At 45.9% G+C, this 13,052-nt stretch overlaps 1 protein-coding gene across 1 annotated transcript in view; it reads left to right on the forward strand.

The window, feature by feature from the left end:
- The first annotated feature begins 7,056 nt into the window (after positions 1-7,056).
- The window catches only part of LDLRAP1 (low density lipoprotein receptor adaptor protein 1), a 63,203-nt gene continuing 57,207 nt past the window's right edge, over positions 7,057-13,052 (forward strand). The window contains exon 1 of the mRNA XM_033157798.1: positions 7,057-7,330. Within this exon, the coding sequence (XP_033013689.1) occupies positions 7,246-7,330 (85 nt within the window). The 5' untranslated portion in view covers positions 7,057-7,245. The remainder of the gene's footprint in view (positions 7,331-13,052) is intronic.

The raw sequence follows: 13,052 nt of genomic DNA on the forward strand, positions 1-13,052 counted from the left end.
TCCCTGGAGCTGAATTGCCCAGGGGCCAAAAGCAGATTGTGCTATTTAATTTACAAAGAGAAAAGGGAGTGTTGAAAGGACCCTGCTCAGCAGCTGATCAGCAAGAGATCGGGAGAGAGATAAGAGTCCCGGCTCCCTTTCAGCCCCGCCCTCCTTTGTTGAATGTGCTGCAGAGGGAGGTTGTTTTTTTCCCCAGGACATGTGACTGGCTGATTAGATTATCTGTCTGGCAACAGTAGAAAGGCTCTCTTTCCTTAAGATTTTTCAGAAATGTGAGTTAAACCCCATAAAAATGGGGCTTTTCCTCTTTGCTTTTCCCCCTTTGCAAAAGGAGCTTTGCTTTTCCCCCTTTGCAAAAAAAGCTGCAAAACCTTTAGCTGATCCTCAACCCCCCCCCAAAACCCCCCCAGGGCTTTTCCCTTTGCAAAAAAAGCTGCAAAACTTTTAGCTAATCCTTAAAAAAGGGCTTTTGCCTTTGCAAAAAAGCTGCAAAACTTTTAGCTGATCCTCAAAAAAGCCAGGGCTTTTCCCTTTGCAAAAAAGCTGCAAAACTTTTAGCTGATCCTCAAAAAAAAGCAAAACAAAACAAAACAGGGCTTTTAGAGGAGGAAAACCAGAAAAAAAATTTTTTTCTTGTTTCCTCCTCTAAAAATGAGGTGCGCCCTATGGTCCAGTGCGTCCTATGGAGCGAAAAATACGGTATATATGAACAAAAAAAGATAGCAGTAAAACAATTTCTGGCATGCCCCTATTGCCCAACAATACCAACTGAGCCATCCCTAACTGCCTGGCAGGACAAAAATGTTTAGCTGTGATCTTCCTTGAAACCATTTAATCTGACAACATTCCCCATAAGAACATAAGGGGAGAGAGACTTTGGGCTGGCCATCAGGCAATGGATTTTTCCACCCCTGCCTCTACCTCCACCATCTAGCCCTAGAAACCTTTTCCAGACCGATATATATATATATATATATATATATACACTCACACACACACATACATACATATATAATGAATTGTGTGTCCAAAGGACTCATCTATACAACTACAAATAAAACATTCTAAGTGTGTTGTAAAGTGCAATATACAAATGGGACACTAGATGGTGATGGTGAGCTATGGCAAATTTGATACATTTTTTTTTTCAAACCGTGTTTTTTTAAAAAGCATTTTCACAGCGTTTTTTTAAAAATATGTGTCTAGATTCCACCTTTGTTTCTCAGTTTGATCCTGTTACATGATTTTGTATGTATTGTGGTATTTAAGCATTGTGACTTGCTTCTATTTTTATTGATCACAGTTCAGTAATTATTTAGTGTATTTGTTAAGAGTGACTTTCCGTTTAATTATTATTTGCTGGTATTTAATTTTATTGTGTATTATTATATTCTAATAGATTGCCGAACATTATTTGATATAAGTTGTTTATTTTAGAGTTATGTTTTACTATGACTTTTTTGTATTAGAATAGTCATAGAATTGTGCAGTTGGAAGGGACCATGAAAGTCATCTGATCCAACCCTCTGCAATGCAGGAATATTTTGCCCAGTGTGGGGCTCGAACCCACAACCCTGAGATTAAGTCTCATGCCCTACTGACTGATTGTTATAAGGTATGTGATCTTTGCTGTGTATTTTGTTGTTTCTTCAGCTTGCAAACCACCTTGTGAATAGTAATATACAAATTAAAAGTGAAACGAAATGAAATCAGAAGAATTGGCTGGATCAGGCCAAAGACCCACGTAGCCCAACACTGCCCTCACAGTGCCCACCTAGATGTCCATGAGAAGCCCACATTGAGTAAGTACCGTATTTTTCCATCTATAAGACTCCCCCCCATGTATAAGACACCCCCTATTTTGGGGGCCCAGATTTAAGAAAATGGGGGGGAGATGTATCTGTGTATAATACGCCCCCTAATTTTTGACATTATTTTTTAGGGAAAAAACCCTAGTCTTATACACAGAAAAATACGGTACTTTCTTTCAACATGCATCTTCATTGGACATCCACAAGTTCTAGAATTAAGAGGGAGAAAAACTTACCTTTATCCACTTTCTTTATACCTGCCTGAGTGGGGAGACTGTAGCAGTCTCTCACTGCTGCCTACCCACAGGTAATTTGTTGGGGACGGGACGGGACTGCCATAGTGCCCTGGAGGGGGGTACGCGAGGGCTCCTTGCTGGGACCACCTGCAAACTTAGTTTCTGGCCTGCTGAAAGATGTATTGTTGCAGATGTTGTTGTTTTTTTGTGAGCAGCAGCCCCCATACTCAGATGCAAGGTTTATTTCTTGCATGAATTTTTATACTGCCCATGTGTCACATTCGCAGGGTGGTTTACAGAAAGGACGTAAATGCAAAATAAAAATAAAATAAAAGCCACAACTTCTTTTTTGTTTAAGCAGCACACAACAGTCAGCAGGATCAAAAATGCATCTATAAAGCTCAGGAAAATAAAAAGACATTTAACATGGCACGGAAAGACTAATACCTTAGATGCCAGGCAGACTTTTCTAGCGGGGGGTGCATTCCACAGCTCTGGCACTACTAGGGCTGCCATACGTCCTGATTTTCCAGGACATTGTCCTGGAATTCGCCTCAAAAAATGACGTCCTGGATTATTTTTCGGAAATTGGGCAAATGTCCTGGAAAATGCCTTAAAAAGCTCCAAAACTCAAAAATTATTGTAACTTATGGTTACCAGATGTCCCCATTTCCCGGGGAACGGCCCCGGATTTACAAATCTGTCCCCAGACAAAATCCGTCCCCAGAATGTCCCCGGATTTTATTTAATGTCCCCGGATTTATATTTTAAGTGTTGTAGATTTATTAGTAGGGAATGAATGTTGTGTGATTGGTTCAACAGCACAAGAAACATCATATGGGGAGTTCCGGCGAGGCAAAATGGCAGGCCAGGCTGGCTCCGGCCTGCTGAGACTGCCACTACTGAGGGGGAACCGGGGACGCCCGGCTTGTCAACTGGGGGAACTGCTGGGAACCCCCCCCCCTGCAACCCATATCGAGCTGGGAGTGAGAGTGCCTGGCCACCCAGCCAACTGCCCAGCGACACTCCGGGGCCAGTAAAAACCCTGATGCAGTGAGAAGGAGGAGAGGAGAAGGAGACGGAAGAGAGAGCAAGAGGAAGGAGAAAAAAGAGGGGAGCCCTGACCTTGCTGCACCGCTGCCGCTGAGGAGGACAGCACAAGCATAATAGGGTCATTAACACCCAGTCCCAGTTAGCAGTCACATTCTGCACTAACTGCACTTTTGCCACACTCTTAAAGGACAGTACATTGCAGCCGTCTGGAAGCTTCTAGATAATGGATTAGTGAACCATGGTTGTCAGTGTTCTCCTCAGTAAATGGATCTCTCTCTCCCTCTGTCAACCCTCCCTGCTGTTTCCCAATGCTATAATAAGGGAATTTCCCGCAAAAAAGGGAGGTTGACAGCTATCACACACACACACAGAGCAAAAACAACAACACTCTTAATAGTAGGGCCAAAAGGTTGCAAAATGTGAGAGGCAGTAGCAGACTTGTGTGACATTTCTTTGTTGAGACCAAATAAGGACAGAGCGACCTATCCAAAATCTAATGCGCAACATTTTTGTTTAGCCACTACCTTATGAGGGAACAGTGTGTTGTGCTTACAGCTGGGGATAGATTTGAGCAACACACACACACACACATCCATTTTCATATAAAATAGGACCATTTATTCTAGTTTCTTCCTTCCTAAGCAGCCCTTAGTGTGCAACCTGGTAAGTTTTGCTCCTGGCAGGGTCTAATCTAATTAAATCTGCCGGATGCGCCACCTGCATTCCAGCTAACTGCAGCCTGGAGGGCATCAACATTTCCCCTCTTCTCTCTCCCATTTTGTTTAAAATCCAGCCTCAAATGGTTGTTGTCAGGACAAAAGGGGTCAGGACTCAGGAGACGAGTGGGGGTTGCATCGACACCAGACATTTAAAGCACTGCTCACAGTTACAAATTCCAGCGCCCTTAAATTACCGGTACACTTCCCGTGATTCTTTGTGGGAAGCCATGACAGTTGAAAGTATTATAAGAGGGCTTTAAATGTATGGTGTCAATGTGACCTGTAGAGTATGGCACCTTCATCTCCTTGGGACAAAGGCATGATATACAAGTATCAAACCTATTCTGGAGAATTCTGGTGGGGTTTTTTAGGGTGTTTTTTTTTTTTTTTTGGATGTGCTTCCCAAAGCTCACGCAAACACTAGGACTCAGTCTTGGTAAAAAAATATTATTATTATTATTATTATAGGGTGTAAATTACCAAAACATAAGAGCTTGCTGGATCAGGCCAGTGGTCTATCTAGTCCAGCATCCTGTTCTCATGGTGGCCAACCAGATGCCAATAGGAAACCCACAAGAGCCATCTCCCTTCAGAGGTTTCCAGCAACTGGCATTCAGAAGCATTACATTGGTACCCCGGGTTATGTACTTAATCCGTTCCGGGTTACAGTATGTAACCCGAACAATTTGTTCTGCGCATGCGCAGAACGATAAAACAAAAAACCCCGCTAAAAACGCTCTGCGCATGCACAAATCGCGAGCGCGTCAGGTTGCGCTTCCGGGTTTGCGGAGTTCGTAACCTGAAAAGTACGCAACCCAAAGCGTACGTAACCCAAGGTATGACTGTACTGAATCCAGTGGCGTAGCTAGCCGCTTGGGCAGGCAGGGGGCATGGAATCCCAGTGCCCGAGCCGCTCCAGCACCCTTCAGGCCCGCGTTGTTTGCAGGGAGTCTGCCCGCCGCCTCCCTCTCAGCTGCCGTTTCCCAGGAGAGATGTGTGGCAGGCCCTGCGTTAAGTGCCAGCCCTGTGGTGTGGCGCCCAGTGTGCCCCACTCCCCTAGCTACGCCTCTGACTGCCGCCAAATGTGGAAGCAGCATAACCATCGTGGGCAATAGCCATGGATAGCCTTATCCTTCACGAGTTTATCCAATATTCTTTTCAAGCCACCCAAGTGGGTGGCCACCGCTTCCTGAGGGAGTTCCACAGTCTATGTGCTCTCTGAAGTACTTTATCTGTCCTGAATCCTCTTAACATTCAGCTTCCTTGGATGTCCAAAAGTTTTAGTGTTATGAGAGAGGGAGGGGGAAAAATTCCCCTATCTGCTTTCTCAATGTGATGCATCATTTTATAAATTTCTATCTTGTCGCCTCTTACTCGCCCTTGTTCTAAAGTAAAGAGTGCCAAATACTGCTGCCTTTCCTCATAGGAGAGTCGCTCCATCTCTATATAATAGTTACCGGTATACTGTACAGGTATGAATGTCTTCAAGGAGTTGAACTTCAGAGAGATATTGAGAAAATGGACCATTAACAGTAGCCCAAGCAGCTGTATGTCAGGAATGGAAAAACCAGGTCCTCCTACAGAAATCTGAATAACAAGAATTGGGAGTACAGCTTACACATGATTAAATTGACAAGTATGCTATGGGTCTGAAAGAGTTGGCAAAAAGAAGTTTATTGAGAAATGGAGTGTATTCTTTTGGTACTGGAACAACAAAGTGGAAGGTGTGATTAATCCACATACATTATTAGGTGACATATAGATTGAAGTAGCATAAAACTAGAAAAATTATACACAATAGCATACAGTATTGAATATTGTTGCACACCACCCCAATCTCCCAGTGGTGCAAGATGAGGCACAGCAGAGACTGTGGTGTCTTTATGGTTTATTTACACATACCTACAACCTGAGTCAACAATGGAGGGGTTCACAGCATTAACATTCCCAAAGCATAGCTGTCAACCTTTCCCTTTTTTGCGGGAAATTCCCTTATTATAGCATTGGGAAACAGCAGGGAGGGTTGGCAGCTATGTCCCAAAGGGTCTTGCTTCTTCCATAGTCGCAACCTTGGATTCAAACAGAAATCAAGCATTGCTCTGTCTCTCTAAGTTCCCAGACTGCTGCTTCTGGCTTCTAGCTCACATACCTCAACTCTGGCCTGTTTTTCTAACTACCAGCAAGGAAGGGGGACCCACCCATTTTATGTCTGCCACAGACCTTTGTTACCTTAATGACCCATACTTAGGCCATTACCTCACCAGGAAGCTAGCCTGCCTATTCCAGGGATTTGAATCCTTGCTTGGACTTTTAACACTTGCTGGATCCAGAAATTAGAAGGGTCTCTGCCTACTGCCTGTCCCCACCCCCACCCCCACCCCCAACTCATAACACTGATATTTATATAGGGATTATCTCTTTCAGTCGGATACTCTCGATTAATGTTTTACTCATTTCTAAACGCTCAATTATTCACCGTAGTGTTAAGGGCAATTAATGCATCAAATTAATGCAGTAAATATGGTATGGACTGGAAACAACCTTTTATGGGGGAAAGTATTGTGTACATAGCAACAGATGCAATTTATGGCAGAGGTACAAATTATCTTAAGGCTTTTGGTCGGAATTTTATGAAACTTTCCTTATACAATTTTACCAATAGAGGCATTCTCATGAATGCAAAACTTGCTCGAGATGTTGTAATTTATTTTTTTTGGTATTTTGTGATATTTTTAAGGGCATTTGGATAGCCTCCTCGCCCGCACCAACCCAGCTTTTTAGTCACCATTGCGGCGCTGCTTAACGGCTGAAGTAGGGCAGAAACCCGCCGCCTCGCTGACGCCCTGCTAGATAGAATCCGGCGGGGCAGAGTAGGCCAAACTCCGCGCGCGCCCTCGCTGTGCGCGTTTCGCTTAGCTGCCTGTGTACGCTGTTATTAAAGGCACGGGAGCAGCGGAAGTTTCGAAAAGGCGGCCATCTGTCCTGGGAGGATGACAGGAGCGGCCACAGGTTGCGAGGAGGCCCCGGAGAGCCGAGATCGCCTGTTGGACCTGTTCCCGCCCCCTCCCTCCTCTCCGAGCTCGTTGCTCGTGCAGCAGGCCCGGCGCGAGAGGTGCCTTTCGCCGCCTGGCACCGGCGCACGGCTGCTTTGCGCGCCAGCTGGCAATGCCCTCTTAACCCCGAGAGAGAGAGAGAGACTCTGGCGTCGTCCGGGCCGCCTCCCTCGCTCGCCCTCCCGCGATCTTCATCCCTCGCCTCCCTCCGGCGAAGGAGGAGCGAGCCGGGCAGGAAGGAGGGGCGAGCCGGGCCGCGCGCGCAGAGGGAAAGGGGAAAGAAAAGTTTTCAGAGAGTTTCTGGAGGCGGTTCCAAAGCCCTGAGCGCGTCGTCGTCGTCGTCCGGGCGGCCTCGGCAGCAACACCAGCGCGCATGGACGCCCTCAAGTCCGCCGGACGGGCCATAATCCGAAGCCCCAGCATCGCCAAGCAGAGCTGGAGCAGCGGCAGGCATAAAAGTAAGTCCTCGGGAAGGCAAGCAGGCGCCCCCCCCCCCATCGCCTCCGCTTATGATCTCTTCGCCCACAGCTCTCAAAGAGAGAGGGGGTTTCTCGGAGAGGGAGATTGGGCTGCTGCACCGGGGGTCCCCTGATTCTGGGCTGGAGCGCGCGAGGTGCATCGGGGCAGGATTATAAGGAGCCGGGGTCACTTCAGGGGCAGGGGCTCCTTTTGTGTAGGAACGGGAGAGGTAGGAAAACAGCGTACGTGACCAGGAGAGCGGCTGCAGCGTCCGGCAGAAGTTTTTGATGACAGGCGGACAAAATCTACACACACACACGCACACACGGAGACTCATACCGCCATTAGAATTCTCTCTCTCTCTCTCTCTCTCTCTCTCTCTCTCTCTCTTTCTCTCCCCCCTTTAAATGAGCCGGCTCTTTTTAAAAATGGTTGTACTAGTCTTACTTGTTTTTGTAAGTCGCCTAAAGTTTTAATAGAAGCTGCACGGTATTTTGCAAAAATATCACAGTACATCCACGCAAGGCTAAGGTGCAGCCTCAGAGACTTAGGAACGTCGGGAGCTGCCTTCTACCGAGTCAGACCACTGACCCCTCTAGTTCAGGATTGTCCACGTTGACTGACAGCAGCACAGCAGGGTTTCAGACGGGGCCCTTCCCAGCCCCACCCGGAGATGCCATTGGGGAGTGAACTGGCGACTTTCTGCATGCAAAATAAATGTTCTGCCACCACTGAGCTGCATCCCTTCCCCAACTGAAAAGTTGGAGAGGGAGAGAGATCAGGGTCAGGGAAGCAAAATAAAAGAGACAATCCTATATGCAAATCTCATTGAACTCTGCAGAATTACTCTACTTCTCAATAGGAGTGGGCTGTAAGGCACATTCCTCCAGAAGTTTTGATGAAATATTAGAGAACTGTTCAGAACAGAGATGTAGCCTTCTGGATGTTCTGGGACTCCATTTCCCATCAGCCTCAGCCAGCATGGCCAGTCTCAATGGACAACAACATCTGGAGAATAACAGCTTACTCGCTTCTGGTTTCAAAGAGGAGAATATCAAGAAATTGCAAAGTACTGCTCCACTAAGGAAGCAGCATTTTAAAATATTATATGATTCTCATGCCCTGCTGCAGGGGTGGGTTACCCATATCAAGGGCCATATTCCCTCAGAGGTAATCTGTCAGGGGCCACATGTCAGTGGTGGACAGAGGGAGAGCTGTTGTACTCTTAAAGTACAATGCATACTGATGCACAATAATAATGAACAGTGTGCTTCAACATAGAGCACCCAATTCTGCCCCTTACATGTTTCTTAGCCAGTTCACAGCTGCTTCTGTCTAAAGCAATGAATTCTGGGAAATGTAGTTTGTGAAGAGTGCTGAGAGTTGTTGAGTTATTCCATGGGTAGGCAAACTAAGGCCCTGGGACCAGATTCTGCCCAATCGCCTTCTCAATCCAGCCCGCAGACGGTCCAGGAATCCGCTTTTACAGTATTTAAAATGCATCTCTGGGTTATTTGTGGGACCTGCCTGGTGTTATGAGTAGAATGTGTGCATTTATTTAAAATGCATCTCTGGGTTATTTGTGGGGCATAGGAATTCGTTCATTCCCCCCCCCCTTCAAAATATAGTCCGGCCCCCCACAAGGTCTGAGGGACGGTGGACCGGCCCCCTGCTGAAAAAGTTTGCTGACCCCTGAGTTATTCCCTCAAAGAATTCTGGGCACTGTCGTTTGTTAAGGCTTGCTGAGAACTGTGACTCTTCAGGGGTGAACAACTACAGTGTCCAGAATTATTTGAAGGAAATTACCGGTATTTGTGTTTTGGTGTGTGATTTTTAAAAAAACGAATGGTGTGGATGTGGTTGTAGTTACTGGATGCTCCCAGAACATTCACTCTTTCCCTCTCCCCCAAATTCTGATGGAATATTAATTAGTGGATGGGCTGCTGCTGGTATGTTTTGAGCCCTATTTGGGGGTTCACTTCTGTCAAACGATTGTAATCATCTTGTTTCCCAGAAATACTGAACAGCAACAGTCAGAGTGGACAAGATTGGGCTATATGGACAAATTGTTCAACTTGGTATAAGGCCGTTTCCTATGTTACTTCGTATACCACGGATGGAGATGCTCCAGATGTTCTTGGACTTTGACTCCTATCAGCCACAGCCAACATGGCCAATGGTCAGGGATGATGGGTATTGTAGTCCAGCAGTGTCAGGCTGGGAGTACTTGCTTCGTCATCCCTGCCCTTGAATATGGAGTAGAAAGCATGGCAAGTGCTGTGATAATAGCTACTGTTGTTTTTCAACTTTCTTGTTGTTAGAGGTCAAACTGTGATGACAGGGAATGCTTTATTTGCAGTCATGAGGGAGGGCATATATGTCCTGGGGTTCCTCATATCTGGTCTATACAGATCAAAATCCCGAATAGAGCAACTTAAATCATGTGATTTGGAGAAGTGTCTTCTGTACTCAGTTTTTTTGGGAACTCAGTTTTGTTTGTGGGAACTGGCATAATCCTAACATTTCAATGGACATTGGGGTTGTGGTCAGGTATGGTAGATGGTGGTGATTCAGAGCTGCATTTCCTTAATCGTTTCTGGGCTCGGTCACAGACACTGGATATGTTTATGCGGTCAATTACGAAAAGCTTTGACCAAATTAACATTTTTATTTGAAGAAATATAAATATTTTCATGCTTCAGTTTCCCAGCCAGTTGAAAGTGGAAATCATAAACATCCCTGTCTTCCCTGCCATTTGTTCCACATGGCAAGTGATAATGAAATGGCCATGGGGAAAGGGGTGTAGCTCAGCGGTGGAGCATCTGCTTTGCATGCAGAAAGTCCCTGGTTTGATCCACGGGATCTCCAGGCAGGGCTAGGAAAGATCTGAACCCTTGTTGAGCTGCTTACTGTCAGTGCAGGCGATACTAGGTAGACCAATGGTCTGATTCAGTATAAGGCAGCTTCTTATGTTCCTAACATTAAGATTAAATTGACTGTTCTTCTTTGTGATGGTAATGATGACCCAAGACATCTAGCAGGGGCGCTAATTCTTTTTTCTACAATTGTGGATCTGCAGCAAATTGTTGTGGCATGGGGCCCTCCTGTTTGGGATGATGGCCACCCTGCCTTCAGATGCTCCATTCACCTCCCTCCTTTTCCATTTCCTCCCCTAACAGCCTGCCAGAATTCCACGCACTCTTAAGAATGCTCAGTCTTCATTTGGGGGTTTTCCTGCTTCCGTTTTTGGGGTGGGGTACTTCTACAAACGTTTGATTTCCCCAAAGGACACGGGTGATGCTGTGGTCTAAACCACTGAGCCTAGGGCTTGCCGATTGGAAGGTCAGCGGTTGGAATCCCCGTGATGGGGTGAGCTCCCATTGCTCGGTCTCTGCTCCTGCCAACCTAGCAGTTCAAAAGCACGTCAAAGTGCAAGTAGATAAATAGGTACCGCTCCAGCAGGAAGGTAAACGGCGTTTCCGTGCGCTGCTCTGGTTCACCAGAAGCAGCTTAGTCATGCTGGCCACATGACCCGGAAGCTGTATGCCGGCTCCCTCGGCCAGTAAAGCAAGATGAGCACGCAACCCCAGAGTCGTTCGCAACTGGGCCTAACGGTCAGGGGTCCCTTTACCTTTACCTAAGCCCGTTGGTGCCATTTTGGCTAAAAAATGAACCATACGCAGAGAATGACTTCGCTGTTGCTATGTAGGATTAATTACTCTTTTCTGTGCCCCAGTGCAACTGTTCCAAAAACAAATATGCTAGTTGTGTGTGGTGCCTGATTCCGCTTGTGGCATTGTGTGTCCATAAGGCGTGTTGCATTTGAAAGCCTATTTAAACCACTCCTTTCCTTGCTGTCACAATTTTTCCTAGAATAGAACCCCCATAATGACACCTGTAGCATATATTTTAAATGCCTGCAATATACAATGCTGCCTGTTAAGTGCCGGGGATGTCTTTCCATTACTGGTGAAGATAGCATACTAAGCCCCTTGAAATAACAGCAGCAGCAGCAGCAGCAGCAGCAGCAAAACCTTTCAGCAAACCTTTTTATCATTCTGGATAAAATGTCACTCGACTACCTTTTTTGTTGTTGTCCCTATGTGGAAAATTGTGCATGATCCCTCCTTCCCCTTTATACAGAATGGCTGCTGCAGAATCAAATCTGGGTGTGACTTGATGGTTCAGCTTGTGCTTCCTTCCTCCCTTCAAAGGCCTAATTCTTACAAACAGGAGAAATACAAAACAAAATAAAAAATAAAAAATTCCTTCCAGTAGCACCTTAGAGACCAACTAAGTTTGTTCTTGGTATGAGCTTTTGTGTGCATACACACTTCTTCAGATACCATGCACACAAAAGCTCATACCAAGAACAAACTTAATTGGTCTCTAAGGTGCTACTGGAAGGATTTTTATTATTATTTTTTTTACTATGGTAGACCAACACCTGTAACGAGAGAAATACAAAGTAAGTTTGTGACTGGGCTGCACCATCTGAGACTGCAGATGGGGGCTCAGGTGATGGAAGGCACCCCCATCTCCTCCATGCAGATAAAGAACTAAGCACCAGGGATGAAGGTTATGTCCTAGCTTTCATCATGATATGCTGGTTTTCTGCAAGTAAGGAATGTGAATGCTTGGAGGAGTTTTCAGTTGTGTGAGCCTCCCCCCGCCCCGCAGTCTTAAGTGAGGCAGCCCATTGGCCACTTAGCTGTCTCTTTTGCTCTTTGATTTAATTCACAAATTGATCACAATTTGCTGCCACCCTCCTTGATGCTTGCCACTTTTTTTTTTAAAAGAGTGACCCCTTGCAATTTGGCATTCACATATTCACATACGCTGTTGAAACAATAACAGCGTGCTTATCTTTAAAAAGTGCTTTAGAACAGGCATAGGCAAACTCGGCCTGCCAGATGTTTTGGGACTACAACTCCCATCATCCCTAAACACTGGTCCTGTTAGCTAGGGATTATGGGAATTGTAGTCCCAAAACATCTGGAAGGCCGAGTTTGCCTATGCCTGCTTTAGAATGTTCAAGTTTCTTAACAAGATTGATCTGAATCCATCTAGCCCAGCATCTTCATTTCCAGCAGTGGCTAGCTGGGTGCTCCTGGGAAGCTTACAAGCAGGAGCTGAAGCTGTTTCTCTCTCCTTCAGTAGCTGATTTGCAGAGGGACAAGACACAGAATATTGCAATGCCTAGCGCTCCTGTTCACAGTTCCAAGTCAGCAAATCATGCCCTTCTGCACAATACTCCATTCCATTTTCTTAGCCATCCAGTTTTTCATTTCTCTGACTCTAAAGGTAATTATTTGTAATCATTACAACAGTCCTGTAAGGGAGGGCAATATTAGATAGCACCCTTACTTCAGATCTGGGGGAAGGGATAACCCTGTAGGCATTCATTTTTAGATAGGGTTAGGGACTTGTGAGTACCAGGTAATCTATCCGGAAATCTCGGAAACCACCAGTTTGCAATCAACCACCGACCATTCTCCTCCTGAACCCCGAGCAATAGTGTGCCATCTATTGTGAGGCAGAGAGAGGCCTGCCATTTCCAAACAAGTCTCTGATCTGAAGTTTTCTTCCTCCTGCCTAAGGAAGTGGAGAGGGTTGGGGAGCCAAATCTGTACTCCATTGCTTCCAGGTCAGTAGAGCAGATCAGTGGTTCCTAACCTGGGAGCCATGAAGTTATCAACCTCCTGCTGCCTCCTTTCCCAG

The sequence above is a fragment of the Lacerta agilis genome, chromosome 8 (genome assembly GCF_009819535.1).
Source record: "Lacerta agilis isolate rLacAgi1 chromosome 8, rLacAgi1.pri, whole genome shotgun sequence".
In the NCBI taxonomy this organism is placed as follows: Eukaryota; Metazoa; Chordata; class Lepidosauria; order Squamata; family Lacertidae; genus Lacerta; species Lacerta agilis.